This window comes from Postia placenta, assembly GCF_002117355.1.
Source record: "Postia placenta MAD-698-R-SB12 unplaced genomic scaffold POSPLAscaffold_8, whole genome shotgun sequence".
In the NCBI taxonomy this organism is placed as follows: Eukaryota; Fungi; Basidiomycota; class Agaricomycetes; order Polyporales; family Adustoporiaceae; genus Rhodonia; species Rhodonia placenta.
The window spans coordinates 1824041-1849852 of record NW_020169839.1 but is presented as its reverse complement, the minus strand read 5'-3'; the positions used below and the strand labels follow the sequence as shown (position 1 = coordinate 1849852).

The window sequence follows — 25812 nt, the reverse complement described above, 5'->3', positions numbered from 1 at the left end:
GCCCGTGCCGTCGCTAGGGCCACATTCCTGCAGCCTCATGTTCCAAGAGCTTGCTTCTTGTTGCTATTCACGTACATGAAAGCTATTTGACCTTCTTTGACTACTTTGCCGCCCTCGAACCATGTGAAGGCATTTATTTAGCAATGATAAGCTGATCATTTGGGCTGTGGGGCCTATAGAGGTTCAGAATACTGCATCGAAGCGCGGTAGATATTGTGAAGAGCCGGATTAGGTTCGGGAGGCTGCGTAGCCCTCGTACGCAAGGTTCGATGTATTAGCACATGAGGATGAATGCATGGATACACGAGGATTGATGCACTTATACACGAGGATGGTTGCCGTGATACTCGGAGGCGGAGATGATGATTCATTTCGCGGATCGTGGTGAATCTTATACATCCAAACTTTGTCACTAATGCCTGTTTCGCCTACGCAGATACACAGCCAAGAGCTCCATATCAGCACATCGGGTGTACTTTCTCCAGATGTTCCGTATACATGCCACATGTAAGCCTTCTGCGTTCGCGCACGACAGTAAGAAAGTATTCGACCATTTAAATGGTCGCGGCAAACTGAACTTACCTTATTGATCCAATTCTCAGCTCTGCTCCCTCGATATGCCATTCCTTCAGCCTTACAAGGGCAGTACGCGGAAGCTTGTGATAGCTTTTGATGTCGGAACGACGTACAGCGGCGTCGCATATGCTCTACTGGAACCTGGGCAGACTCCGCAAATTCAAGGAGTTACTCGGTGTGTAGTTGTACCCCGGCGCATTCACGATGCGGTGTTAATATTCTGTACAGGTTCCCTGGTCAAGAGAACGCTGCGGGAAACTCAAAGATTCCCTCAATTATGTATTACAACCCTGATGGTTCCGTAAGAGCAGTTGGCGCGGAGGCTGCTCTACCTGGTCTCGCCCTCGACGCCGAAGACCAAAATCTACACTTCGTGGAATGGTATGCAAATCTGCATCAAGATATTGGTACAGATAGATACTAATACGCATGACCTACCACAATAGGTTCAAGCTCCATCTTCGTCCTCGTACACTAGCGTCTGAAGATGCCATAAAATCGAGAGTGCCTCCCCTACCACTTCGGAAGACTGTCGTTGACGTCTTTGCTGACTTTATGGCATATATGTATGCATGTGCTCGGAAGTACATCATTGAGACCCATGCTGCTGGCAGTGGCCTCTGGCTGTCAGTCGAGAAGGACATCGAGTTCATCCTGGGCCACCCAAATGGCTGGGGAGGCAATCAGCAAGCTCAGATGAGGAAAGCTGCGGTTCAAGGCGGCCTTGTCCCCGACGAAGAGGCTGGATGTGCTCGCGTACACTTTGTCTCCGAGGGCGAAGCGAGTCTGCATTTTTGCGTACAAAGCGGACGGGCTACGGAGTCTGTGAAGGTGAGTGTAATTCTGCTAACTGCACTTAGGTAACTGCTTATCCGTTTCATCAGGATGGTCAGAGCGTGATAATTGTGGATGCAGGAGGTGGCACGATTGACCTCAGTACATACAGGTTCGCGTCGGTGTCGCCTATGGTTGTCGAAGAGATTGTGGTGCCGGACTGTAAGTGCTTGTGTTAGCTTGACATGTCTCATGTCTATTCATTATGTTATGCGCAGGCATCATGCAAGGTGCAACGACAGTTGACGTTCGCGCTAGCATCCTATTGAAAGGTATCAGTTTGTGAATGTTTCTTGCCACTCACTGCTTATGGAGTCTGCGAAAGAAAAATTGAAAGGCTCAAGGTACTGCAATGAACAAGACATCAAAGCTATGCTCGAATACTTTCAGACGTCAACGAAGCAAATTTTCAAAGACGACAAAGACATGTCGTACATCAAGTTCGGGTCTATGTCCTGTCATGACCCTGCGGTGGGCATCCGAAGGGGCCAGGTGACTCTCGCAGGGTGATTTTGATTCATCCTATTCCACTTCAGAACTTAACATGTCTCACAGGAAAGACGTCGCATCCTTGTTTCAGCCCGCGATTGACGCTATCGTGGATGCAGTCCGAGAGCAGCAACAGGCAGCGCCGATTACGAGTCGTCCTACTGTAAGCACTTCGGTCTCTACCGCAGGAGAATACGCATACAACTGGGCCGAGTACAGATGGCTCTCCTCGTCGGTGGTTTTGCCGCTAGCCCATGGCTCTTCTCAAACCTACAAGCCTCCCTAAGCCAGATGGGGGTCAGCATCGCACGACCGGACCGGCATACGTGCGTTAACGCTCCATCTTATGCACAAAAATATGTATCAGATGTAAACTCAGATGATATCACTCTTCACAGAAGCAAAGCGGTCGCGGAGGGTGCGGTGTCGTACTTCCTCGCACAGTGGGTTTCGTACCGCATCGCGCGTCTGACGTACGGCACTTCGAAGCTGGTCTATTACAACCCGTTCAATACCGAGCACATACAGCGCAGCATGCTCGCTTTCAGAGACCTGTCGGGCAGGCAACTACTCCCAGGTTCCTTTGATATACTCCTTGCGAAGGCGAGCTGCATCTTATAATAAACAGAGCAATTTTTCACTCACAGTATGTATCGCAGGGCACACGTACCAGCGAGGACGAAGAGCGTGCCGGCACATACTGCATACACACGAACCAGGCAGCGAATCTCAACGAAATCAATGATACAGTTATTTGCTACCGAGGCAATCTGAAAGAGCCGCACTGGATGGACGTCGATGCGAGCAAGTCGCCCATAATTTAATCGCTTCTATGTACACTGTTAACAGGAACGCTCGCAGAGATGTTCTCTACATTGTGCACCGTACACGCGGACACGTCACATGTGCTGAAGGAGACACGGAACGGCCCCGGCGGCCTGTACTATGAACTAGTATTCAAGATCGTCCTCCTGTGTGGTCTGACCGAGTTGAAGGCACAGATCAGGTGGATGGAGAACGTAAGTGGATGTACTATGATTCCTGTGGAAGTTCTACTGATCCTACACCGTTGGCCGTATCTCAGGGTGAGGAGAAACGGTGAGATCACCGTTTCTTGGAGTCGGATACCTTGACTGATTCATCTATTGTAGCGGGCCTGCGACTATCGTATACGACGATGACACTGAAGCGATCACATGATCTCTGGGCTGAGACTTGTACGCCCTCCTGTGGTCTCAGCATACGCATACAGTATGAGATATAATCACGGCAGTACGGACGTGTCGTTCGTAGTGACCTAAGTTTGACGATGCTCTCGGATGATGTGTGAGTTATCCCGGGTCAGCTCGAGCATCTGGAGTAAAGAGCAGTGAACGCGATGCGTCCGTATCTCTTCCCCACAGTAGAACAGTGGGGTCAAGATGGACGCGCAATGCAGATCCGCACAACCGATGGCGGGTCTGCGTGCCTCTGTATGGCACCCTCTTGCGGTAATAAAATGGTAGGGCATGGCTGAACACCACAGAGGGTAATCGATTATGATGCTATAACGAGGCCTCATCGGCGTTTAAGATTAGTGCGGTTAAAAATGTGATCATCTCGACGAGACCCTCTGCCAGGCAAGCTACACCAGGAAATTTCAAACAAAATCAGCGACATATCAGACGTACCATTGCTCACCTTCGTTCACCGTATGCATACCGCTCGCACGGGGCCCCGCACCAGAGTAATAGTGAGAGTAGCGGAAGATGTGTGGCGTCAACTTCCAGTAGTAATGCGTGTCTTTCGGATCGTGAATCCAGGACGACGATCCTCGCGATGGGTAAATCACCCACCTGTATTCCCCGACCCCAAGCTTGGAATCACGTGTATCTCCGAGTCCTTGCTGGAAGCAAGCTGAGTATTCGAGCGGCGAGACTGGTGCGCGGTCTTGATGGTACCAGCAAGAAGCTGAAATGGAGCAGCGTCTGGACCAGTGGGGGTGATCGGCGCAGGCTCAAGCGCTGGATCCCACGCGTCACTGAGCGTGACAACGCCATGTGCGGGGGAATCCTGCGCTCCCGTAAGGCTCACTCCGAAGGCCGTGAGCGAGAGTTTCAACTTTTCCGCAACGGGCTTCACTATGCAGGTGGCATGTTCCCTGACGGAAGCGGCGGAACTGTATTTCAAGTTGTAACAAATGCACAACTAGATCGGAGACGGACGCACCTTTCAGTTGCAATGCGGTGGTTTATCAATGCCATCGCGTTCTCGGGCAGCGCGTTTGACTTAACACCGCCTCCGATTATATCCACAGCTTGTGTCGTGCCGACCAATGCCTTGAACACACCGTCCTCGAAGAGTAGATCCTGTGCCCGCCGGAGAGCCTTATCGGAGCTGGCTGACTCCAGCACCGCATCGCGTAGCAATCCTGGAAGTTCCGGTGCATATGTCGCGAGGCACTGCGCGTGGTGATACATCGGCGAGTCACGCTTGAGCTTCACTTCGAATGGATGCATCTCGTATTGAACAAGTATTTCTGCGAGCATGCCGATTGCCTGTATTCATGTTGGCTTCACGATAGTGCGGTAGGGGATAGGCATGCTCACCGTATGCGCGGGCGGCACACTCGAGTGGCCACCAGGCGCCGCGACATCGATGCGAATATCCATATAACCCTTCTCTGCGATCGCAGGGAGCGCGAAGAGGGCACCATATTGCTTCTCAATCTGGTCTACTCGGCTATTATAAGACGCCCTATCGTTCGCGAAGTGACCATACACCCACCGCCCTCGTCAACTAACATTGCGAACGCATTCTCGCCGTACTTTGACAGAAGAAACTCCGAGATCGCAAGTGCACCCTGTGTGCATTCAGATTTACATGCCCTCCTACAGACCTTAGTGCGCACCTGCATTCCGCTTGTCTCCTCGTCGAAACCGAAGGCTAAAATCACGCTACGTTTCGGCTGGAAGCCGTGCTCAAGCAGCACCTCAACTGCCGTCCTGTCGATTTTTAGGATAGCGGTTGTGAAAAATGGAAGACCCCCATACACACATCAGGCTGACCAGGCCGCTTTTATCGTCCTCGCTGCCGCGTCCCCAGACATATGTTCCTAAGCGTAGCGAGGGTGATGTGAGAATCATAGGTCAAGCAAAGGCACGCTCGTACCATCGTAATGGCCCGAAAAGGGTGGATACACCCATTGATCGTACGTGTCCGGATTGACAGGGACCACATCTGCACAATTGTAAGTGAGCGGCTACATGCTGTTCCAGATGTTTAGATAGGCAGTACCCTGATGCGCAGTCAGAAATAAGGGCTTGAGGACCTCATCGGAGCCTTTCCACGTGTACACAAGCCCATGTGTGTTCACCTTTGTGAGTTGCAGAGTAGTGTGACTGACAATAAACGAAAGATGTAAACTCCGCATTTGGCGACATATTTTGTCCAAAATACTGACATCTGTGGAAAGGCCTGTACTAGATACTCATGTAAAGAGGCAAAGACCTCCCAGCGAGCGTCTTCAGATATCGAACCCATCTCATCGTACACCTCCGTTCTAATGTGCAATGCATGAGTAAGTAAGGATGACAGCGAGAGCGAAAGCTTACGGAACACGGACGGCACCACCCAAAAGGTCCGCTGCCCTGTCTATGAAAGTGTCTGTCTCGAACGCTTTGCTCACATCGCTCCAAACACCCGCGTTCGCCTGCGGAACCAGAGGAGATGTCTGTGGACACAAGGCTGCCCTTGAGGGCGCATGTGAGCTCTCCCGAATCAAGCAGCAGTACCAGCTTGCTGTTGCGAACAGCACCATCGGGAGGAGCAACCATGGTGAACGCAAGAGGCAAAGTCTAGAATTCAATCCCGAAGCGTCCGCACGGCCAGGTTCATCGGGGTTGAGGTCGAAGTCGCACAGTGATCGCTGAGCTGCTTTCATTACGGAATGTGTCGATGTGCCTGTAGATTGAGACACTCGCGAGACCGTCTTTTATTACGAGTGACCTGGACAAATTTCCAGAAAATGACCCCACTTTTGGCAGTATTCTACGTCATTCTGCCACTCATCTCCTCCGAATGTGGTAAGACAATTCACAAACTGAGATCGTGATAAATCTTATCTTATCTATTCCCAAACTGGCCAGCATCGCTCTGCGCGACCGTGCGCACTGCCAGCAGCGCAAGCTTGCACATCTCATAACGACCTTTGTTCTGGTCAAGGCCATGACGAGCTGGCGCTCATGAATAGGAACAGAGTAATGGACTAGTGAGCTTTGTGCCGAGGGAACATAGGATTGCATGTATTTCACAATATCGTAACAACCACTATCAAAGTTCCACTCTGGGGTTGGAGACGCACGTCACGCATTGTCCGAAGTCCAGCTAACAACAAATTCGTACCCCTCGATTCGCTCGGACGATTCGATGTTTTTGCGCACTGGATCCTCTTCCCCCAAAGGTATTTTTTCGCAAGCACAAACGTGTCTTGCACGTCGGAGTGCACTTGACTGGCATCAGGGTCGAGGTTCCAGGTCGCGTTACTCCCTGCGACGCTGGCTAGAAGGGCCTCGTATGTCGTGTACGATTGCACAATTTTCGTGGTGATCCACACCATCTACGTCACAGGTGGAACGAAATCTTCATCTTCCCGAACCCATGCCAAGGCTTCGCCAAGCTTCTCTAAGTGTGTAAGCCAGAAAAGTCGTCGTGCTGCGGCCAGAAATTCTGGGAAAACACGTACGGTCGCTGCTTGTCGCTTTTCGACATCGTTCTGTGCTTCGTCGTATCCTTTTGGGCAATTGAAGAAAAGCAGCCACACGCCACACCACCACATAGATTCTATGTCGTGTAGATAGTTGTGGTGAAAGGTCCCTACATTTGGCGTAGACTCTGCGGCCGTTTTGTTCAATCGTTGATTGAGAAGAATGAAGGCAGTACATTGCTCCATAGTACTGCGTTCCTCTAGCTGAACCGGAAGGAAAAGGTACTCGCGATCCATGGTCTCGGCAGCCATAAACTGAAGTGTTCCCTACAAGAGAGAGCAGTATCAGAGCATACTTACTTGAAAAAGGTAAGGCCTACTATTCGAGGGCTGTGATTAAAATCGTCATGTATTCGCTTCGCATATTCGAGGTCACTCAGCAGGCCACGATCTCTCAAAAGGTAAATGTTTTCACACTGATGTCCCGATGGACCCAGCCGCTACCATGTACGAGCTGCAACACTGGTCAAGGCATAAGCTGTTTCAAAGAACGAGTACGACAGTGAGGACCTTCCATGACATCGTCCAAGGTCTGGAAACCAAGCCCGAGGTCGTCCACGTCGAAGAGAGGAATGGCATGCTGCTTGAATACGACGCGATAGTACCTTCTATGGCAGATAGATGCTTCTTCGACATTGAGGCCAAGTACGGGGAGACCCTTCATCGGCTGCTGTGTAGGTTTTTCGTCGCACGTTACCGGAAATGATTTGCTTTGACGAACGTCATTATTTCTTGGCTTGTGCTATTGCCCTTTGATTCTGTGCTGCTCGAGGTCAAAGTCCTTCCCTCGCATCATGGTATTCCTCGTATGATCATCGACGCCGTTGACTTGGACGAACGAGTCCTTGGAGGGTTGCATCAAGAACCGGTCAGCCTTCTCCTTTCCGCCATCGGGGAACCTGCGAGCGATGTCCTCTACGATCGCGGTATAGATTTGAAATTCGGTCATACGGCCGTCCTCAAGCCAGATATCCTTCAGAACGGCAGAGTTTCCCTGGGCATCTTTGACAAAAAAGACCCTTACGCCACGACCAAGTAGGACGTCAGCGGCGCCTTGAAGTTCCTCTATGGTCTCATAGCATTCGTCACCCACGTAATCCGATAACGACGCTTGCCAGGGCCAAGGATTGGTTCGATGGTCGGATCCCATCCCATCTTCATCTGAGTCGCAAAAGCAAAGAAGAGACAGACTCTCGTAAACGTTTCGCGCTCCTGAATCGGTGGGTGAGGGGTCCCTTGAAACGACAAGAGAGAGAGCTCACCTTCACGAAGTCAAACCCGTCTGTACAGACTACCATCGCACGGCAGCAAAACCAAAGTCGCACACTCGCATTTTCGATAGTGATGCCAAACAAATCTACGACATGGGTCCACCGACATGATGTGTTGCATGGCGTAGATAATCTTCCTGCAGGTCTATGCGAGTGTATTCACCTATTGTAACGAAAGGCTGACATCGTAATTTGATTTATCCGCGTCGAAGATCTTGAACTCCATTGGCAGTGCGATGTCATAGTATGAGCTCGATGAGCCGCCTTTCTTGCAAAATACGCCATCTGGCCTGAACGAGCTTTTTCTCTCCACAGTCGTCGGTATTTTTGTTGGCTCCAAGGCATACTCGAACGTCTGCTCTCGCGACGACATTTTCGATGCTTCCGTCGCTAACTGTTGAACTAACAGGACAATCCTTTCGAACAATTTATCTTCGTTAAGACTCAGATCGGCTTCCTTCTTTTCCTGTGGAGTTTTGATTGAAGGAATCCAAGGCGCCTTGAGGGTTGTTTGCCAATGCTGTGAGAACATGTTCAATGTCGATATCATCCGGAAGGGTGGGTAGGAATATTGCGATGAACTCATCCACGCTCATGCAGCGCAAGCAGCGAATATCCGCGAGAACTGCGTCCTCTCTTTCACTAAGTGATCCTGTTCGAAAGCTGTCTGAACAAACTGCAGGCGTGTCAGGTTTATTCGACGAGCATGCAGGGGCAGTAGGTCGTGGAGGCGTCGTTGGATGCTGATGATTGGGAACGTTGATGCTGTCTTCGTTCGCTGATTGACCAGGGAGCGCGTCAGATGATGCCTTGGAAGCGTCGAGAGGATTGCACGGTGTGCGCAGACTGGAGTGATCCTGCTGTGCGTCCGTATCTTCCATAGCGCTAAATATGGAGAGGTAAATCCAACAATGCAAAGGTTCGAAATTTGGTATCAAGAAGTATTCAAGTGACGTCACGCACCCTCGTCGGCACGTTTCGGCACTCAGTCCAACGCCGGGTGGACTGCCCTGAATGATAATTTCGGGAGACGGAGGATCATACCTCGGCCCGGAGGCCTTGCTTTCGGGGGTGTTTGGCATGTCACTTGACCGCCGTCCGCGGCTCATTTCCAGGGGTTCACATGTCGCTTTTTGACTTCAGAAGCCGCCTTTTCTGGAGGATTCGCCGCGGTCCTAGTACCTCGGCGTTCAACGCTCCAGCCCTGCCTCGAGTACGACTCAGATGGCAGCGTTCTCTTCAAGCTGAGGCAATACTTCGCCCACTCACCCTCACAGTCGCATATGATGTTATAGCATCTTTCGCGATCATCTTCGCGTATTCTCTTATGTGCCACCACTGCTTAAAGAGGTCACACCGGGGTATCCATCGCGGCGGTACTAGTATCATTCCGCCCCGAATCACCACTGCGAATATGCTCATGCTTTAGGGAATTTCCACGTGAAACGAGTCAATAAGGCTTAAGTAATACGTACAACGTGAAACATACGAGAAGATGATACACAATTCTGGTTAGTACACTACAGCTATCCATCCATGAATGAGTACATTGTTTGAAACGGGAAGCTAGAAAGCACCTAAATATCACCCGACACCGTGACTTCTGAGATTCGGGTCTCGAGAACGCGCAGCTCGAACGCGTGCCGGAAGGGCTCAAAGAGCTTCCCCGGAACCGCGAACACCACCTTCTCAAAGACGTCTTTGAACCTCGCCTCGATCCTGTGCCCTTCTTTATTCAGGTGCCCCGAGACTAGCAACTCTGCCCACACCTCTGCAATGGTCTCTACCTTGTTCTGGCTGGATTCGCAACCGAACGCACCAAGTACAATGACCCGATTGCCTTCTTTCTCGAGCAGTCGCAGTATCCTCGCCATGCGCTCCTTCATCGCATGACGGATCCCGTTCTCGAAGAACTCCTTCTCCCATGGCTTGATCACATGCTTGGAACGGACGGCTGCTGCGTTGACCGGCACCGACGACACCACATTGACGAGGTACGGGGCAATGAACTCGCCGCCAATGGAATCTGCTGGAGGTGGCAGCTCCACCGTGGTGGCATTGGCACCAACGAGAGCGAGCGAATCGTCGCGATCACGCCGGAATACGACTACACCTGGAGAATACACCATAGCATGGTCCTGCAGGCCACTACCGTCCTCCTGCCAGAAGGTTCGATGCTCCTTGTAGAATTCCTGCGCTGCAGGTGCCGTGAGACTGGCCACCAGCGAGCTATGTCGTGCGATTCTTTCGTGCTGCTCGTCACCGCCACGCAGATATCCACCACCGGGTCTCCGACGAGATGCGTACGAGAGTATTCCGAGCGATGTCTGCGAGTGATTGGATGAGTGGAGGTCGGGCGTCGTGAGCGCGATGCGGCGAGCAGCTGTGAGCGTGGAATGTTGCGTGAACTCGAACGTAGTGGCCGACCGCGTGGCGGTGAACGCGGGTTTCTGAGACCACATGGCGAGAGCGGTTGAGTAATGTGGGTAGGATGTAGTACCCTGTTGACTAAGCATGACTTGCATGGAGATGTCGTGCGCGACGGGCGTGCATGCGGCGGGTTCGGGTCCTTGATGAGGGGGCTGAGCTAGAGCACTGTCAACAGCAGACATGAGGCGCTCCTCGACGTACTGGCCATCCCCTAGTACAATGTCCCGCGTCTCCGCCGCCATCGCTGCCCATAGCACTCTCCTTGCTTTGACGGTTGCATGATCAATGGTGGTAGACGGTCGCTTCTCGGTGGCTTGTGGCTTCTGTTTGCGCGCCTTGTGTCGTCGTCGCTTGAGATGCTGGCGCTTGGCCTCGATATGCTCACCGGGCGCTGGAGAGGTGCTCCTGCGTCGGATGTGAGACTTGCGTTGAGCGCGAGACTGACGACTTCGCATTCCGTGATTCTGTGAGAGATGATGGCGGGTGGGGAAAATGTCGTTATCTTGGCGTTAAGCGGAGACTCGGCCAGGTTGAAGCTCCGCCAAAAATGGCTTGGTTGAGTCGACCTCTGCTGTGGCACCAGGTGGCACCCCGTCGGCACCCCCTCCGATTGCGCAGTCGTTGTTACCCAACATCGAGCTCACTGACGCTACACTACTAATGTATCTGTTTCTTGTCTTATCTGATATTGGTTATCGTAATGACTGTGAACTTACCCTGCGGCGGTTTTCCGGACCGATGACTTCAGGCGCACGGTCACAGGAATCAACGGCGGACACAAGTGGAATGCGTCTCGGGACTCCGGGGAAGGGGATATTCCGTACAGGATGATGGACAAGGGCATATCGTTGAGGGGACACGCAAACGGCCCGAACTATAAGACCTCTTGCCCGGAACCCGCTGGCTCCTATTTGCTTTCGACTTTCATCTCCGTTTGTTGAAATATTTCTCCATTATGCCTCGTGTAATGATATGCGGTAAGTGTCCTAGACCTCTCGCAGCGTTGTGCAGCCGACGTGAATTTACGACATATACAGGCGATTTAGTGTGGGCGCATAAGGAGAGTGAGGAACTTTTCAGCGGTCTTGCTGATGTAGTCGTACGTATGATGTCCAGCGTATCCTGTCTCGTATTGACGTCTTGTAGCGCATGGACTCTGCCAATCGAGCGGACTTCCTGGCTGGACTGAAACCAGGAGGAAAGTACGAGGGAATCGTTGGTTTCTACAGACATAACGTCTCCTCCGCGCAAATCGGCCTGTTCGATCGAGAGATTATTGACGGCCTTGCGGCAGCGGGGGTGAAATGGATTGCTCACAACGGCGCGGGTTATGACCAGATTGATGTGCTATATTGCAAGGAGAAAGGTGCGCATATACCCACTCACTCAGATACTTACGTATTGAAACCGCGCGCAATAGGCATCTTTGTGTCGAACACACCTGGAGCTGTCGATGACGCGACGGCCACGACCGCGCTATTCCTGCTCATATCTGCGCTGCGCTGTTTCTCGAAGGCGGAGCGCTCCGTCCGCGTGGGGCAGTGGAAAAACGCGCACGTTGCTGGAGAGGCGCACGACCTCACCGGGCGCACGCTCGCCATCCTTGGCATGGGCGGGATTGGCCTGCGTCTGGCACACCTCGTTCACGCGTTCCCAATGCGCGTAATTTACCACAACCGACGCAAGGTTCCGCACGCGCCGGAGTGGTGCGAGTACTATGGTTCGGACCGTTTGGACGAATTCCTCGCGAGTGCTGAGGTGCTCAGCGTGCATGTGCCGCTGAACGTCCAGACGACAGGCTTGGTCGACGAGAAGATGATCAGGAAACTGCCGAAGGGGGCGGTGATTGTTAACACGGCGCGAGGGAAGGTCATCGATGAGGCTGCGATGATAAGGGCGTTGGAGGACGGACATGTACGTTCTCAGCAGATTTCGAGATGCCGTTCCTGATACAACGCTTTCCAGCTTGGGGCCATTGGCCTAGACGTCTTCCCCGACGAGCCACAAGTCAACCCTCGGCTATTCGAGTTCCCCAATGCGGCACTTCTTCCACACATGGGCACCGAGACGTGTGACTCTCAGAAGAAAATGGAGATTAGGGCGCTTACAAACCTCAGGGACTTTTTGACGAAAGGGAAGGGAGACGATCTTATCCCCGAGTTTAGGTAGCTGTGAAAGCGTGCTGTTGTCGAAAGCAGAAATATAGAACGATGAGTGTATTTTTAGATCTCGCTGCCGCGCACTCGGCTGATTAATGTGTGAATGTTCATTCCTGACAATGTTAGTATCGAGCTACGGTTCATTTATGCCTTACTCTAGGCGAGAAGTAATGAACCCCTCACCATGCTTGACTGCCAATTGCGTAAATGCTTGTATCTGGTCTGCCCTGAGATCGATCTAACATAGCCGCGGGAGCGGAGATCACCTTGAATCGGAAACGCCGTACATTTGCTCCCTCCTGGCATCTGAGCACAAGCAATACGGATACCGTCCTCGCAGACGCAATAGGGTATAGTGGAACCAGAACATAATGCGCTCAGCTGCATAACCTTCTTCTCCTATATGCAATGAGTGCGACCTATGATGCTTACGGAGGTTCCGCGATGGCCTTCCGCGTTGCTTGCCGCCGGCAAGAGTGTGGTACATAGTGCGTCTCCATTGCAGGTCAGATGAGCGATACATTTATCCCGACCTAGAAGCTTGCTGCTCCGCCGGTCGATCTTTCTCGCACACCATGCTGTCCTACCATTGGGTGAGGCAGGGTGTGTTCGCTCTAGATAATGACGAACTTGGAAGGGGGTAATACAGCATGCGTGAATGTATTGCAGGTCGCTGCGTATAGTCGTCACAACACCTCCGCCGTAGTAAGTTCATATCTCAGACTAGCGCTCGGACATCTGGGTCATACACTATTAAACTGTCGCCGGAGCGCGTTCAAATGGCCTAATAAAGGCAGGAAAGCTTGTCAAAATGATTGCAGCATGCCTTATCCCTCAACCTTGTCGGATATCTTGTAGTGGCTTTGTCACTAGTACAAGAAATACTCGCATTCATTTTCCTCCTCCAATACCCCTAACTCGGTACCTTCGCAGGGTTGTGCATTTGGTGTGGTGCAGATCACCTCGCTATCCTCGACTCTCGAAGGTGTGAGCACGGCAGGCGTGCGAAATCGCACGGCAATCGAGTGTTTATCTTGCATGAACTGCGAAACTGTTCGCGTTCAGTTATCTGCTTGGATCTACCCCAGGCTCTGTCCAATGCGGTACGTCTTCTTTGCGGACCTTGTATGATCGCACAACTACTAGAAGCTCGACATGCGTCAGGAATAGACCAGGAACTGGGCTGTGAGAGGAAGGTGCTGCTGTGATACTTCACGCTTTGGCGACTGCAGGAGTGGCTTGTGCATTCTTTCCGATGTGTCAAGCGTTTGCATAGCGTTACATTGTGCCAGAGATATGGCTCGACGGCCCGCCCCGCATTTTCCCCATGTCTTCCCCGCAATCGTTACGTCACAATGAACGGCAATCCGACGTGGCTACCGTCAATAAATGATCAGGCGAGCATTGTCCTCCGCTATATAGAGGGACAGCTGACTGCTTCTAACGGCATCCCATCAGATCTTTCGGATCTCGTCCAGATTTCGAAGAGAAACACACCACTTCTTGGTGCTAAACCGGTTCAGGGTATGTGGACGTCTCGGGAAGGATGTTGTGCCTGAGCCGGCCGCTGTAGATTACGGGCTAATCATGAGACGGGAGTTTACCACCACTCGCTCCACAGCAGAAGTGCAGGTGAGTGTTTCTTGGTATCCTTCGCGGAAGAATCGCTGATCGCTGCAGCAGGAAATTCCAGCGACCTTTTCGCAATCGCTAAAGAGTGCTGTCTTGACATCGATGCAGGTCTACAGTGCCAGCGATCCTCAAGTACCTCACCCTTCCATAATCTCACAGTCGTATATACGGACAAGGGCCTGGCCGTCTTGAGCCTCGTGATGGTTCTAACAAGGTCATGCAGCAGGCTGTAGTGTGGTGCTTCCATGAAGAGATTGGTTCCGCAGTGGAGGTTCTCGGTCACGAGTTCTCCAACGTTTTGTCCAATGTGCATCTCAAGCCATCTTCCATTTTGCCGTCGGGTACCCGCAAGGAGATATGTATCCAGATGGTGCTGGTGAGCCCGAGACTTGCATCCCGTTCGCTCGGACTTCGTCTCTGCAATCCAAAATGTCAACAAAGGACTCGGACAGCGTTGGCATCGACGAGAAGGACAACGTACTCATTGAACAGCGCTCCTCACCTGGGTTCATTGAGGCGCCGGATGGCGAACTTCTCAATGCAGATATTAGACCCTCTGCCGAGCGCAAGCTAGTACGCCTCCTCGATATGCGCCTACTGCCAACGATTATCGTGATTTTTCTCCTCAACTATATCGATGTAAGTGCAAGGAAATAATCACGCAGATGACGTCTGACGTATCCTGAAGCGGGTGGCTGTGACAGCTGCAAAACTGCAAGGCCTAACACAAGATTTGCATCTTACGGGTATGCAGCACTGACTGTATGAATGTGTCTTTCATCGAGATGATTTTTTCTAGGCCTGCAGTACAACACGGTCATAGCCGTACTCTATGCCACCTACGTTCCTGCCCAAATTCCCTCAAATATGGTAAGGGCATCCTGCAAAACCTATACTCCAACACTGACAGCTCCTCTCAGATACTGAATCGTATATCGAGGTAGGATTCAGGCCAGAGTCCGCATCACACAAGCTAACTGTCATAGACCATCCTACTACATACCAGCTTGTGTGATTGTTTGGGGGGTTACGAGTGCATGCACAGGGGTACGTCTGAGCTTGCGTGTACGTATATGCATCTGCTTATTCACACTCGAAGGTCACAAAAAACTATGCCGGGATTATTGCCTGCCGCGTGTTCATTGGTCTGCCTGAGGTAAGCCATGTCATTCCGTGTCAGAAATCGAATCTGAGATGTGTCTCGCCAGGCCGCGTTCTATCCAGGGGCAATGTATCTACTTTCCCGATGGTACACTCGAACAGTGAGCCGAATGAACTGACTAATAGCGCAAGTCTAAGCGTATTTTCTATCTAGGAGCTGGCATTCCGTGGTGCCATCATTTACGGTGGGCTGCTAATCTCGAATGCGTTTGGCAGTGTACGTGGATAGAAGAGCTTCATCGATAGTGCATTGCACTAACTGTGAGACTGTAGTTAATCGCTGCAGGAATCCTCGGAGGGATGCAAGGAAAACTTGGTATCGCCGCTTGGAGATGGTGAGTTCTCCAGGTCATGATGCTAGAATGAACGGAAGTGACGAAGAACATAATGACATAGGGTGTTCTACATTGAGGTAGAATCTTCGTCGTGATGAATACCATATACTTAAAGCAAATACAGGGGGCGGTCACCGTTTGCATTGGTTTTGCATCGATGTGCGTCTGCTGCTATCTCTACCGGATGAATACATACTGAAGCGCATGCAGTATTCTGCTGCCTGACTATGTACGATGCATTTACACCTCATACGTCGAATGCTAAATATAGCCGTTTCGTAGCCACACAACACACGCTGGCTAACGCCAGCGCAGCGAAGGCTTGCTCAAGTAAGACTTGCAGAAGATGCTGGCGAGGCAGACGAAGATGTCAAGAACGAATCGTGAGCAGATCCTATGTTTGTCTAGAAAATCAGATTCACTGAAACGAGCCAGTGCTACGGTTGGCTTGATGATGGCATTGAAGGACCCGAAGGTGTCTATCATGGCGGTGATGTGTTGTTCGCAGCTGCTTGGCCTGGGTTTCGTCAATTTCTTTCCGACGTGCGTCAATTGTTCATTGAATAATACTAGTGATTCTGACATCAATGCTTCTTAGTATTGCAGGCACGATGGGATTCTCGACAACCGTCACTCTTCTTCTCTGCGCGTGAGTGATCCGAACCGTATGAAGCCACTAGATCTCATCGGCTTCTCAGACCTCCTTGGATTCTCGCGACTATTGTGTGCGCTGCGAACGCATACAGCGCTGGTATGTTCTTCCACTTCTCTATGATGCCAGGAATTCAAAATATTTTTAGACCGAACCGGGGAGCGCTTCTTCCATATGTGCTGGCCTTGGTGGGGCGTCATAATAGGCTACATTATTGGCGTGACAACAATGTCTCTCGGTGCCCGGTATGTAGCCCTGTTCCTGATGGCGTGTGGATATGCTGGTAGGTTCCATCGTTCCAAGAGTATGAATTGTACTGGATCAAGCGACACCTCCTAGGTTTTGCCTTAACGGCCGTATGGGTCTCCAACGCCATCCCTCGCCCACCCGCGAAACGCTCCGCAGCCATCGGTATAGTGAATGGTTTCGGCAATTTTGGAAATCTGTCAGTGGGCACTCTCATTACACAGCATTTTATGCTCACCAGCTCCATAGCATTGCTTCCTACACATGGCAGTCGCAATGGAGCCCTGAATATCATCAATCCATGTACATTGGACTCGCAGCTCTTGTCTTCGCCAGTGTTCTAGCATTCGGTGAGTGAAATCTCGCCGCTCAAAACGGTCTCGCTAATATCCGACGAAGTCGTTCGATGCATGCTGATCAAGGAAAACCAAAAACTGGAGAAAGCCGAGCTGGATTTCCTTAAGGGTGCAGGGCGGCAGCGTATCGAGGATGCTGCCAAACTGGAGGGCCTCACATTCGAGCAGGCGCTGGAACGCAAGAGAGGTTTCCGCTACCTATACTGATTGACGCCTCAATTAGGCGTAGGCAGTGAGTATACTAGGGAGTGGATATCCAGTCAGATGGTGTGAGTGCGTGTACGATATGCAGTGACCTTGTTACAATAGCGAGATTTGATTCGAGGCGTATCCAGCAGGAGTGAGTGCGATAAAGCGAGTGGCTGCATTCGTAAAGAGCGCAAAAACATGCTGAGATAAATATGAAGCTGACAGAAACCCAAATGAGTACCGGTGAGGTGGACTAGGTAGATTTCGTGCGGCAGGAACAGCAGGATATCCGACTGCTAGGGCTCATGAATACTAGACTAATTATGTATCAATTTTGCAAAAAGACGTAAGGAATGTCGTGCGTGCTGGATGTCATTGCCAATCCGCCGGTTTGCATGGTGTTGTCATCATTTATTGTGGCGCTGCGTACCACCAGACGGTAGTGACACCCACAGGGAAGGTATATGTTGCCTGCGTAATGTTTGGCATCAGTCATTGCGCATTACTCTCATGGTTGCGGATACGTACCTGCTTGCCCCTGAATTCAATTGTCGCCTTGATGCCCACAGGATCCCATTTACCATCGTTCTCATCATTCATGGATAGGATATTAGTATTACTTCCGACCTTTCTATGATGGTACGACGAGACACTCGCTGGTTCAGCACAACAAGACTGTAGCGGTTCCAGTCCGACGAGGACGTGCGCTCTGTCACGAAAAAGGACACGACGAGGTTTTGGTTGCCGCCAACGTCTACCTTAATGTGCCTGCCGAGGGGGCCGCCTTTATCTTTGGGCAAGATCGCCTTAGATGCCTGTGCAATGGCGTAGACTGTGCGAGTGTAGGAATCAGTGCCCTCGTTCAGAGGTACGCTCTACTAGACAGAATGCGAGATGATACGTACACTCCTGGTTCAGCCCATATGTGCCGTCGCTGAAGATAGTGACAACGCCGCGGCATGGGTCTGAGCCGCCACAGCTCGTGGTTCCGGGAAGCTTTGGATTTCTGTTCCCATCGAGCGCAAGATTCCACACAGCTGCATTGCGTGCGTAGTGGTTCACAGCCCCGATGAAGCTAGGGATCAAGAGTTCAGTACAAACATGCATTCTTCTATAGATATCAGAGGCTCACATGTTGTTCGAATACCACTACAAGACGAAAAGTGGTCAGATGATTCAAGGTAGAGACTGGGACACGAGACTGCGGACCTTGACGTCGCTCCACTAATCGCTGTTGAATTCGCCAGTGCATTCCGTGAAGTAGACGTTCTTCGACGGATACGCATTGTGGAATGTATCCTGGTCGCTGACTGAGCCTGCATAACAGTGGAACGATACTCCGTCAAACGCAGATTCCGCATCCTCCATCTGGACGAGATGTGAAGAGTATGTAGATGGGTACGTAGTAAAACCGAAATGGAATGACGCACAAGTTCCACAGGATACCCATCCGCATCACTCCAGTTATGGTCAAACCCGATTACATCCGCACCAGAAAAGCCGTTCGAGTTCATGAGGGAGCGTAATTTGGTGGCCACCTGGCTCTCCCAAAACGGATCGATGAGGTTCGTCGGGTACGAGGGATTGCTGTTGAGCGGCTCGTTCTAATAATAGTGCAGTGTTACTATGTCCGTTATAATCGAGGCACAGCGAGAATACACACCTGGATACTAATCGCCCAGATGTCGAAACCCTTGCTCTTGTAGCCTTGCAGGCACTTGAGGAGATAGTTGGTGTCTGATCAGACACAATCTTTAGATGACTACACAACGCGCGGTAGGTCCAAGCAGAGCAGTTCCCGCAAAGGTACAAACGTCGGAGTACGAGGTATAGAACTTTCCGCCGTTCATGGTTCCGCTATCCTTCATCCACCCCGGCTGAAATAGTCAAATGAGCGAGATATATGCGAGAAAGGCACGCAGTCTCAACTGGCGACCAAGGCGTGATCTGGATCTTGAGATAGCTGTTGATACCGACGATGTCATTGAGGGTGCTGAAAAGATACGATGGGGCCTTGTCAATGTCGAAGTGCGAGAGGGATGTGTCTCCGCTGACATCATCGAAGCTGTACACTGCACGCAATGTGTGAGGTACGACCGTCTACTAATCGATGACTTCTAGGCATACCAGAGTCTGAAAAATATGATGCACCGAGAGGAATGCGCAGGTAGGAGAAACCCGCGCCGCTTCCACCGTCCGTGGCTGGAAAGGCGTTTTAAAGTCAGAAGCCAAACTTCAGATACAGCGACTCAACATACGGTCACAGAGCTTCTTGAGGAGAGCCCAATAATTGCCCGCATTCTTTGACTAGCGAGGAATGCATCAATGTGTATCAAGGGCCGTATCTGCAATGAATGCGCACCTTTAATTCGCTCAACAATTTCGAAGAGGAATCAGCTGTAAAGAAGGTATTATATAGGTCTGAGAGCTTTGTGGAACACCTAGCCTGTGGTCACTCACTCAGCGCGGCTCCGAAGCCGACCATGGACTGAATCCGTGATGACGATGTCCGACGTTCCTGTGGACCCCGGGCTCGTAAAATCAATAGGGTTCGGAGAAAGGTCCTTGTAAGTGAAAAGGCTGTCACGCTGCCATGTTGTTGACCACTGAAGTAATGCGACATGTCAGCATCATGTTTTGTCTGGCAAGATAAGCACAGACGATGTCATAAATCTGTTGGGCTGCAATGGGGACAGCCAGAACAAGACTCGATGCAACTGCGTGTAACAACATGGCGAGGAGTACTAACGAGCAATTGCGAGCTTGTGCCTTGTGCCTTTATACGCTTTACTCGGGCTGACTAGAAAAACAGCACATGGTGGCAGGACGCTGTGAACGTCACGGGCCGGTCTAGGATCCTCCGCAAACGAAGGCAGTACCTAGCGCGGCATAGCGACCGGGAAGGATTCAACGCCAAGCTCTATTTCAAACAGGAGACGAGAACTGCATCTCGATGTGCTCAATCGTGCAGGCGGCACTGTGATCGAGTCAGTGAGGAACATTGATCGAAGTTCAAGCAGAGACGGTATCAGACTCCAGGCAATGCCAAATCCAGAGCGGGTGGAACACCAAGAGTAAATTGCGCCATACGATTAGCCCCGCTTGCTTCGGGAGTGAACTTGGCGTTGGTGACAATACACCAAGAGCATGATGGGAAATCAAGGTTGTCTCAGTCTGAGACACATGATTGCTGATGGCAGTGTCTTAAATTTGGGCCTTTTATGAGCCTGAGAGCATCGTGGATATCATTTTCTTGATTTTCGAGTTACGGGATGGTCATTGGTCATAAGACAGTGATTTACAGCAGATGCATATCGATCCTCTGTATCCGAGGTATGTTCTACGAAGCGTTGTTGAGCGGTGATGCATTGATGTGTGCAGAGTCGGATCTGATCGGACGTGCACACCGACGCGGTCACATGACCAATACGACGCGCGACGCGTCGCGATGCATGTGACCGCTTGAAAGAATATTTGCTGAGCGCAATGCTAAACACAATGTAAGTATCGTGCTCCAGATATTCCGTACTGCACACTGACCGTGGTCTACACCTGAATGTCCTCCGAGACTATGGTCTTTATACCGAAACTGAACGGCTCCCGAACAACCCACGTTTCGTCCTCAGATAGAGTGTCGTCGGACTCAGTTTCGCTAAGTAAGTCCTCTGCTCCACATATTTCTTGAAGATAATCGCCTGATGAGAGCGATGACGATACTGAGAGGGAATTCCCGTCTGCGAGAGGTGCGCCCATGTTTCCAACAAATAGGTTGGGGACAAACCGGGCCTCGCTTAACGCAGAGGTTGTATAGATTGTGTCTTCTTTTGTGTAATATACTTGACGTAAATGGAGGAAAAGGTGAGATAAAAGGGACGAGGTGATTCTGGAAATAGACATGTCAGCTTGACAGCATGGTGGCCATTGAGCGCCGTACGGCTGAGAGAAGTAACCAAATTGGAGTGTCCGAATCTGAGGGGAGATCTATGAGGAAACCGGCTGATTCTCAAGAGCAGTATTTATACTCACCTCAAACACGCAAATGAAGAAGATCTGGAGCATGGACAGGATGAAACAAGCGCTTCTGGACTTCAGTACATATAAGAAAAACTAGGAGAGGCACAATACCCGAAGTACAGAGTGCCTGCAGAATGGCTCGATCAAAATTATGGGCCCCAAGAGTAGCAATGCTCACCATCTCTTAACAGGAGTTGGGAAATGGTTGGTTTAATATTGACAGCACGGGCGAGCTTTCTCGTGCGATAAGTAGAACACCACGTTGCGCCGAGGGTTAAGGCATCAGCGGTGCATTGAAAGATCTCTGTGGAAATCACAACTACGGCAGATATTATTAATCATACTCGGCTCAGAGAGGCGTATCAATTTACGTCTTGAAAGATGTCAGACAGTGTTAATACTCATGATACAGGTTTCCGGCTTACCGCTTCAGACTGATCGGGTCAATGGTCACTTCGATGTCGCAGGAGCTTGGAGAAGAGCGGATAACTCTCCATTTTATGAAGTATACCTCCAAGTACCGATGTATCAATATACCGTCATCAATCGGTGGACGTATGTACTCACTAAATTTGAAATTGCAGGGACCATACCGAAGATGATCACTAGAAGTGGTATTTTCCATTGACGACCACAAATCCCGTACACCCGCAAGCTCGAGAACGCTGCGATCGAGGACGAGTACCTTAGCCACTGCTGCAATAATATAAGCATCATCAACCAACCTGCCCAGATAGTGATTTGCAGAACGATGAACCCATTCGAAAGCTGGAATATTACGTAGTCGCTACTACATTGGTTTACACGACATCGCGAATTGACAAATATGAGGACTGACCTCTGAATCAACAATTGTGAGCACACTGTATGAGTGACCATGCCAATCACATGCCACATACCGTACAGGGTAGATGGGCAAAGCGGCATGCAATCGATAGGGCTTGACCTATGATGCCGACGTAGCGGTTCAGAATGTACAGAATGCTGGCTCCAGTTAGCTTCCGGGTCCAGACGACTTGCCACTCTCGATCAAAATTCAGAAGCCAATCGTACAAGTAAAAGGCTGACAGAACAGGTTCTCAGATACGATTTGTTACATGGACATAGATTCGGATTTACTCGTCATGGCCAGTACTGTGTAATTTAGTGTGAGCCTGAAATGCAGGTAAGCGATGTATTTGCAATTGCAAACGATGAAACGGTCCGTACACGCCCTCAGATTGAATCGCTGTTGCGGATGCCGCAGAAGACATGATAGCAAGGAATACGACTTTGGCGTGAGCGTCGGTTGACGGGATGGGTCCCCGCCTTCGGTAGGCAGGATTAAATACTGCGCGATCTCTGAGAGATACATAGATTACGGGAATGCTGATGGGTGGTCAACAGCAGTACTGCTTCCCTGCCTCATGTGACAGAGTGGTTAGGTTCGCTATCAATCGGTCACTTCCGGCGCCGAGAGCGAGAGCTGGCACAGGTTCGTCAGTGCAGTGTCATGAAGATCATTTCAGAGCACCTTACTAGGCCGTATCACATCGTGAATAAGATTGAGGGCTAGAACTCGAAAATCGATCGCTGCGGCGCGCCCTAAGTAAGTTTTGCACGTAATGGGACCGAGTCTAGAAGACGTAGCGATGAACTTTGAGCTTATGAGATTTGCTTCTGGAAAGCTCCTTGCAGTGCTCAGCATGGGTTTCGTTAGCGAGTGGTCTCGTGCTGATGTAGCCGAAGTACCGGAAGTTGACGGTCAGGATCGCTCGCATTCGCATCCGTCTCGGACCCGAAATGACCACGACACCTCATAACTCGATGACTGTAGATCGAAGGTAACAGTCCCGTCTCAAATTTGGCGATGATCGAGCGCTCAGCGCTGTCACTACAAGATGGCTTCTGATACTTACGTGAATATGGCGGCTTATCAACCACGGCTTAAAGGTGCCGAAGATCATCCGTCCAATCTTCAGCGGGACATACCTTCATCAAGACGACCTTGCAACGAGTCGCTGCGTACAAACACCACTGCATATTGAAAAGACATGTGTATGCTTGAGCATATATCACATGCGGCGTGATAACGGTGCAGGCCCAAGACTAACATTAGATGTAAGTGACCACAGTGACTACAGAGGGGCGTGCTACGTGCTTTAAAACACACAATTGAGCGGATGCGTCCCTAGCGAACATGCAATTAACCGAAGATGCATACAAATCAGCACACGCAATGCGAGATAACCCGATACCACTTATTCCGAGGCAGCATACCACCAGAGAGTAGTCACGCCGACAGGGAAAGTGTATGTTGCCTAGACGTGAATGAGTGAACTGATTCTCGTGGAGTATCTATGATTATGATACCTGTTGACCCCTGAACTCAATTGTGGCCTCAATGTTCACCGGATCCCAGGAGCCATTGTTGTCATCGTTCCTAAAAGAGCGGGAACTCTACATTCATCTTGTTTACCAGATAAAAGGGGTGTACTTACTGGTTCAGTACGACCAAACTGTAGCGGAGCCAGTCGGATGAGGACACGCGGTGAGTAACGAAAGCGGACACGACGAGATTCTGGTTGCCATTGACGGCGACCTCAATACGCTGACCAAACGGCCCTCCGCTGTCTTTTGGAAGAATTGCCTTGGATGCCTGCGCAATCGCGTAGACTGTGGGAAGTGCACATCAGCGGACCTTATCGCAGAATGATGTCTACAAAGTGACAAATAGTACGCACACTCCTGATTCAAGTGGTATGTGCCGTTGCTGTTGACAGTGACGACACCACGGCACGGGTCAGATCCACCGCAGCTCGTCGTGCCAGGTGTCTTCGGATTGCCCTCACCGTCGAGCACGAGGTTCCACATTGCGGCGTTACGCGAGTAGTAATTCACGCTGCCGATGAAACTGCAAGAGTGGCGCGGTCAGTAATCTCAAAGACTGGCGGAACGTAGCCCCTCGATACTTACATGTTGTTCAGGTACCACTATAAAATGAAAGGTCAGCTGACATTCAACAGTCGGGGGTTGGGAACACTAGCCTTAATATCGCTCCACCAGTCACTATTGAACTCCCCGGTACACTCCGTGAAGTAGATGTTCTTCGACGGATAGGCGTTGTAAAACGTTTCTTGGTCGCTGACCGACCCAGCATAGCAGTGGAACGAGACGCCGTCAAACGCCGCCGCCGCATCCTCCATCTGCGACATACATATTGCATGTAGCAATGCCCATGAATAAAACAAAATGCGCAGGACGCACAAGCTCGACAGGGTACTCTCCGGCGTCGTCCCAGTTGTGGTCGTAGCCAATGATGATTGTGTCGGAGAAGCCGTTTTCGTTCATCAGAGAGCGCAGCTGTGTGGCCACCTGGCCCTCCCAATACGGGTCAATCAGGTTAGTCGGGTAGGACGGGTTACTATTCTGCGGTTCGTTCTTCATAATGGAGATACAGTACGATAGGTTAGCATACGTGAGCGTAGCACTTGAGCAGCAGAGGTGGAAATGCACACTTGAATACTGATAGCCCAGATGGAGAATCCCTTGCTCTGATAGCCTTGTAGGCATTTGAGCAGGTAGTTGGCATCTGTCGCGTTGTCGTCATTAGAACGCACTGTGACCAGAGGCGAAGAAATATCGCTACATACATACGCTGGCGTAGGAAGTGTACATCTTTCCGCCATTCATGGTTCCGCTGTCCTTCATCCATCCCGGCTGCAACACTACACGTTAGCGGACTGCATCTTATATGGGACCAACTCGTCTCACAGGTGACCAGGGCGTGATCTGGATCTTAAGATAGCTGTTGATGCCAACGATGTCTTGAAGGGTGCTAAACAAGTAGGATGGGGCGTTGTTGATGTTGAAGCTGGAAAGGGAAGTATCCCCGCTGACATCGTCGAAGCTATATACTGCAAACAGTACGTTACGAGACTGAGCACGTGTGAGCGATATGAAGCCCTACCAGAAGCAGAGAAGTCGGATGCACCGAGAGGGATGCGGAGGTAGGTGAAACCCGCGCCGCTCCCACCATCCGTAGCTGAATACGTTCGTAACACTATCTGAGCGGGAGCCACAAATGATCGGACAGGACTTACGATCGAAGAGCAAATTGAGCAGATCCCAGTAGGTGTCCGAGTCCGTTGACTACCACAAATGATGATAAGCATAACAAGCCATCGATTAAATGTCTTAAGACACACCTTCAGTTCGCTTAACAGCTTTGCGGACGAATCAGCTGTGAAGAAGCAATCACGTAAGCACGGCCAATCAACATCGCATCAAATCCGCGCATGCTCACTCAGTGCGGCACCGAAGCCTATCATCTGCTGATACACCGTCGAGTCCGTGACGACGATGTCCGACGTGCCTGTGGAGCCCGGAGATACGAAGTTGATGGGATTCGGGTTCAGATTTTTATAGGTAAAGAGGTTGTCCCGCTGCCATGTTGTTGACCACTGTATGAGCACGATCGAACTGCGGTCAGGATCCACACAGACCAACACGGCAATACAATAGCCACTGACGATGTCGTAGATCTGCTGGGCCACAATGGGAGCGGCCAGAGCGAGACCCGACGCAACTGCGTGGAGCAACATGGCGAAGCCGGAAAAGACTTGAAGGCGAGCTGCAGACCAACTGGCCTTCCCCCTCTGTGGCCCTTTATACACCGATATTCGGATAAATCTTTGAGATGCAGCGCATGGCTGTATACCATAGCGGATGGCAGGGAGTTACAC

At 50.9% G+C, this 25812-nt stretch overlaps 7 protein-coding genes across 7 annotated transcripts; 2 read left to right on the top strand and 5 right to left on the bottom strand.

Annotated features, from left to right (window-relative positions):
- Positions 1–2274: 2274 nt before the first annotated feature.
- POSPLADRAFT_1047107 (hypothetical protein) lies at positions 2275–5698 on the bottom strand (the record flags this gene model as incomplete). The annotated part of the gene is made up of 13 exons (XM_024479210.1): positions 2275–2289; positions 3456–3523; positions 3580–3681; positions 3735–4057; positions 4108–4436; positions 4488–4607; positions 4655–4741; positions 4790–4883; positions 4936–4993; positions 5050–5118; positions 5176–5279; positions 5342–5440; positions 5493–5698. The coding sequence occupies 13 exons, from the start codon at positions 5696–5698 to the stop codon at positions 2275–2277; spliced, it is 1674 nt and encodes a 557-aa protein (XP_024338641.1).
- A 305-nt stretch (positions 5699–6003) lies between these two features.
- POSPLADRAFT_1144320 (hypothetical protein) lies at positions 6004–10799 on the bottom strand (the record flags this gene model as incomplete). The annotated part of the gene is made up of 13 exons (XM_024485690.1): positions 6004–6113; positions 6283–6496; positions 6623–6910; positions 6944–6973; positions 7059–7105; positions 7154–7353; positions 7483–7878; positions 8005–8051; positions 8099–8380; positions 8445–8799; positions 8878–8924; positions 9184–9320; positions 9503–10799. The coding sequence occupies 13 exons, from the start codon at positions 10797–10799 to the stop codon at positions 6004–6006; spliced, it is 3450 nt and encodes a 1149-aa protein (XP_024338640.1).
- Positions 10800–11299: 500 nt separating this feature from the next.
- POSPLADRAFT_1047091 (hypothetical protein) lies at positions 11300–12513 on the top strand (the record flags this gene model as incomplete). The annotated part of the gene is made up of 5 exons (XM_024479205.1): positions 11300–11321; positions 11382–11443; positions 11491–11710; positions 11765–12258; positions 12310–12513. The coding sequence occupies 5 exons, from the start codon at positions 11300–11302 to the stop codon at positions 12511–12513; spliced, it is 1002 nt and encodes a 333-aa protein (XP_024338639.1).
- Positions 12514–14541: 2028 nt separating this feature from the next.
- On the top strand, positions 14542–17221 carry POSPLADRAFT_1170456 (hypothetical protein). Its single transcript, XM_024488100.1, has 20 exons — positions 14542–14774; positions 14824–14881; positions 14935–15005; positions 15056–15075; positions 15122–15182; positions 15235–15291; positions 15344–15397; positions 15451–15513; positions 15570–15631; positions 15693–15708; positions 15756–15790; positions 15842–15860; positions 15914–16014; positions 16067–16174; positions 16230–16280; positions 16330–16382; positions 16432–16566; positions 16623–16728; positions 16779–16879; positions 16929–17221. The coding sequence occupies exons 1-20, from the start codon at positions 14565–14567 to the stop codon at positions 17090–17092; spliced, it is 1545 nt and encodes a 514-aa protein (XP_024338638.1). The 5' UTR covers positions 14542–14564; the 3' UTR covers positions 17093–17221.
- A 264-nt stretch (positions 17222–17485) lies between these two features.
- POSPLADRAFT_1057601 (glycoside hydrolase family 30 protein) lies at positions 17486–19559 on the bottom strand (the record flags this gene model as incomplete). Its single annotated transcript, XM_024480939.1, has 15 exons — positions 17486–17545; positions 17603–17662; positions 17728–17906; positions 17980–18149; positions 18207–18223; positions 18284–18298; positions 18341–18442; positions 18505–18678; positions 18738–18811; positions 18885–18951; positions 19004–19146; positions 19202–19276; positions 19333–19381; positions 19437–19471; positions 19535–19559. The coding sequence occupies 15 exons, from the start codon at positions 19557–19559 to the stop codon at positions 17486–17488; spliced, it is 1245 nt and encodes a 414-aa protein (XP_024338637.1).
- Positions 19560–21237: 1678 nt separating this feature from the next.
- On the bottom strand, positions 21238–22143 carry POSPLADRAFT_1145460 (hypothetical protein; the record flags this gene model as incomplete). Its single annotated transcript, XM_024485806.1, has 3 exons — positions 21238–21390; positions 21626–21773; positions 21977–22143. Coding segments are annotated over 3 exons (468 nt in total), but the record flags the coding sequence as incomplete, so codon positions are not given.
- Positions 22144–23163: 1020 nt separating this feature from the next.
- On the bottom strand, positions 23164–25671 carry POSPLADRAFT_1066322 (glycoside hydrolase family 30 protein; the record flags this gene model as incomplete). The annotated part of the gene is made up of 16 exons (XM_024482059.1): positions 23164–23176; positions 23229–23388; positions 23441–23510; positions 23569–23743; positions 23812–23981; positions 24044–24060; positions 24115–24273; positions 24335–24508; positions 24586–24659; positions 24721–24787; positions 24842–24984; positions 25038–25112; positions 25171–25219; positions 25276–25310; positions 25374–25530; positions 25600–25671. 15 exons carry the CDS (start codon positions 25669–25671, stop codon positions 23329–23331), a joined length of 1497 nt encoding a protein of 498 aa, XP_024338635.1. The 3' UTR covers positions 23164–23176; positions 23229–23328.
- Between the last annotated feature and the right edge of the window lie 141 nt (positions 25672–25812).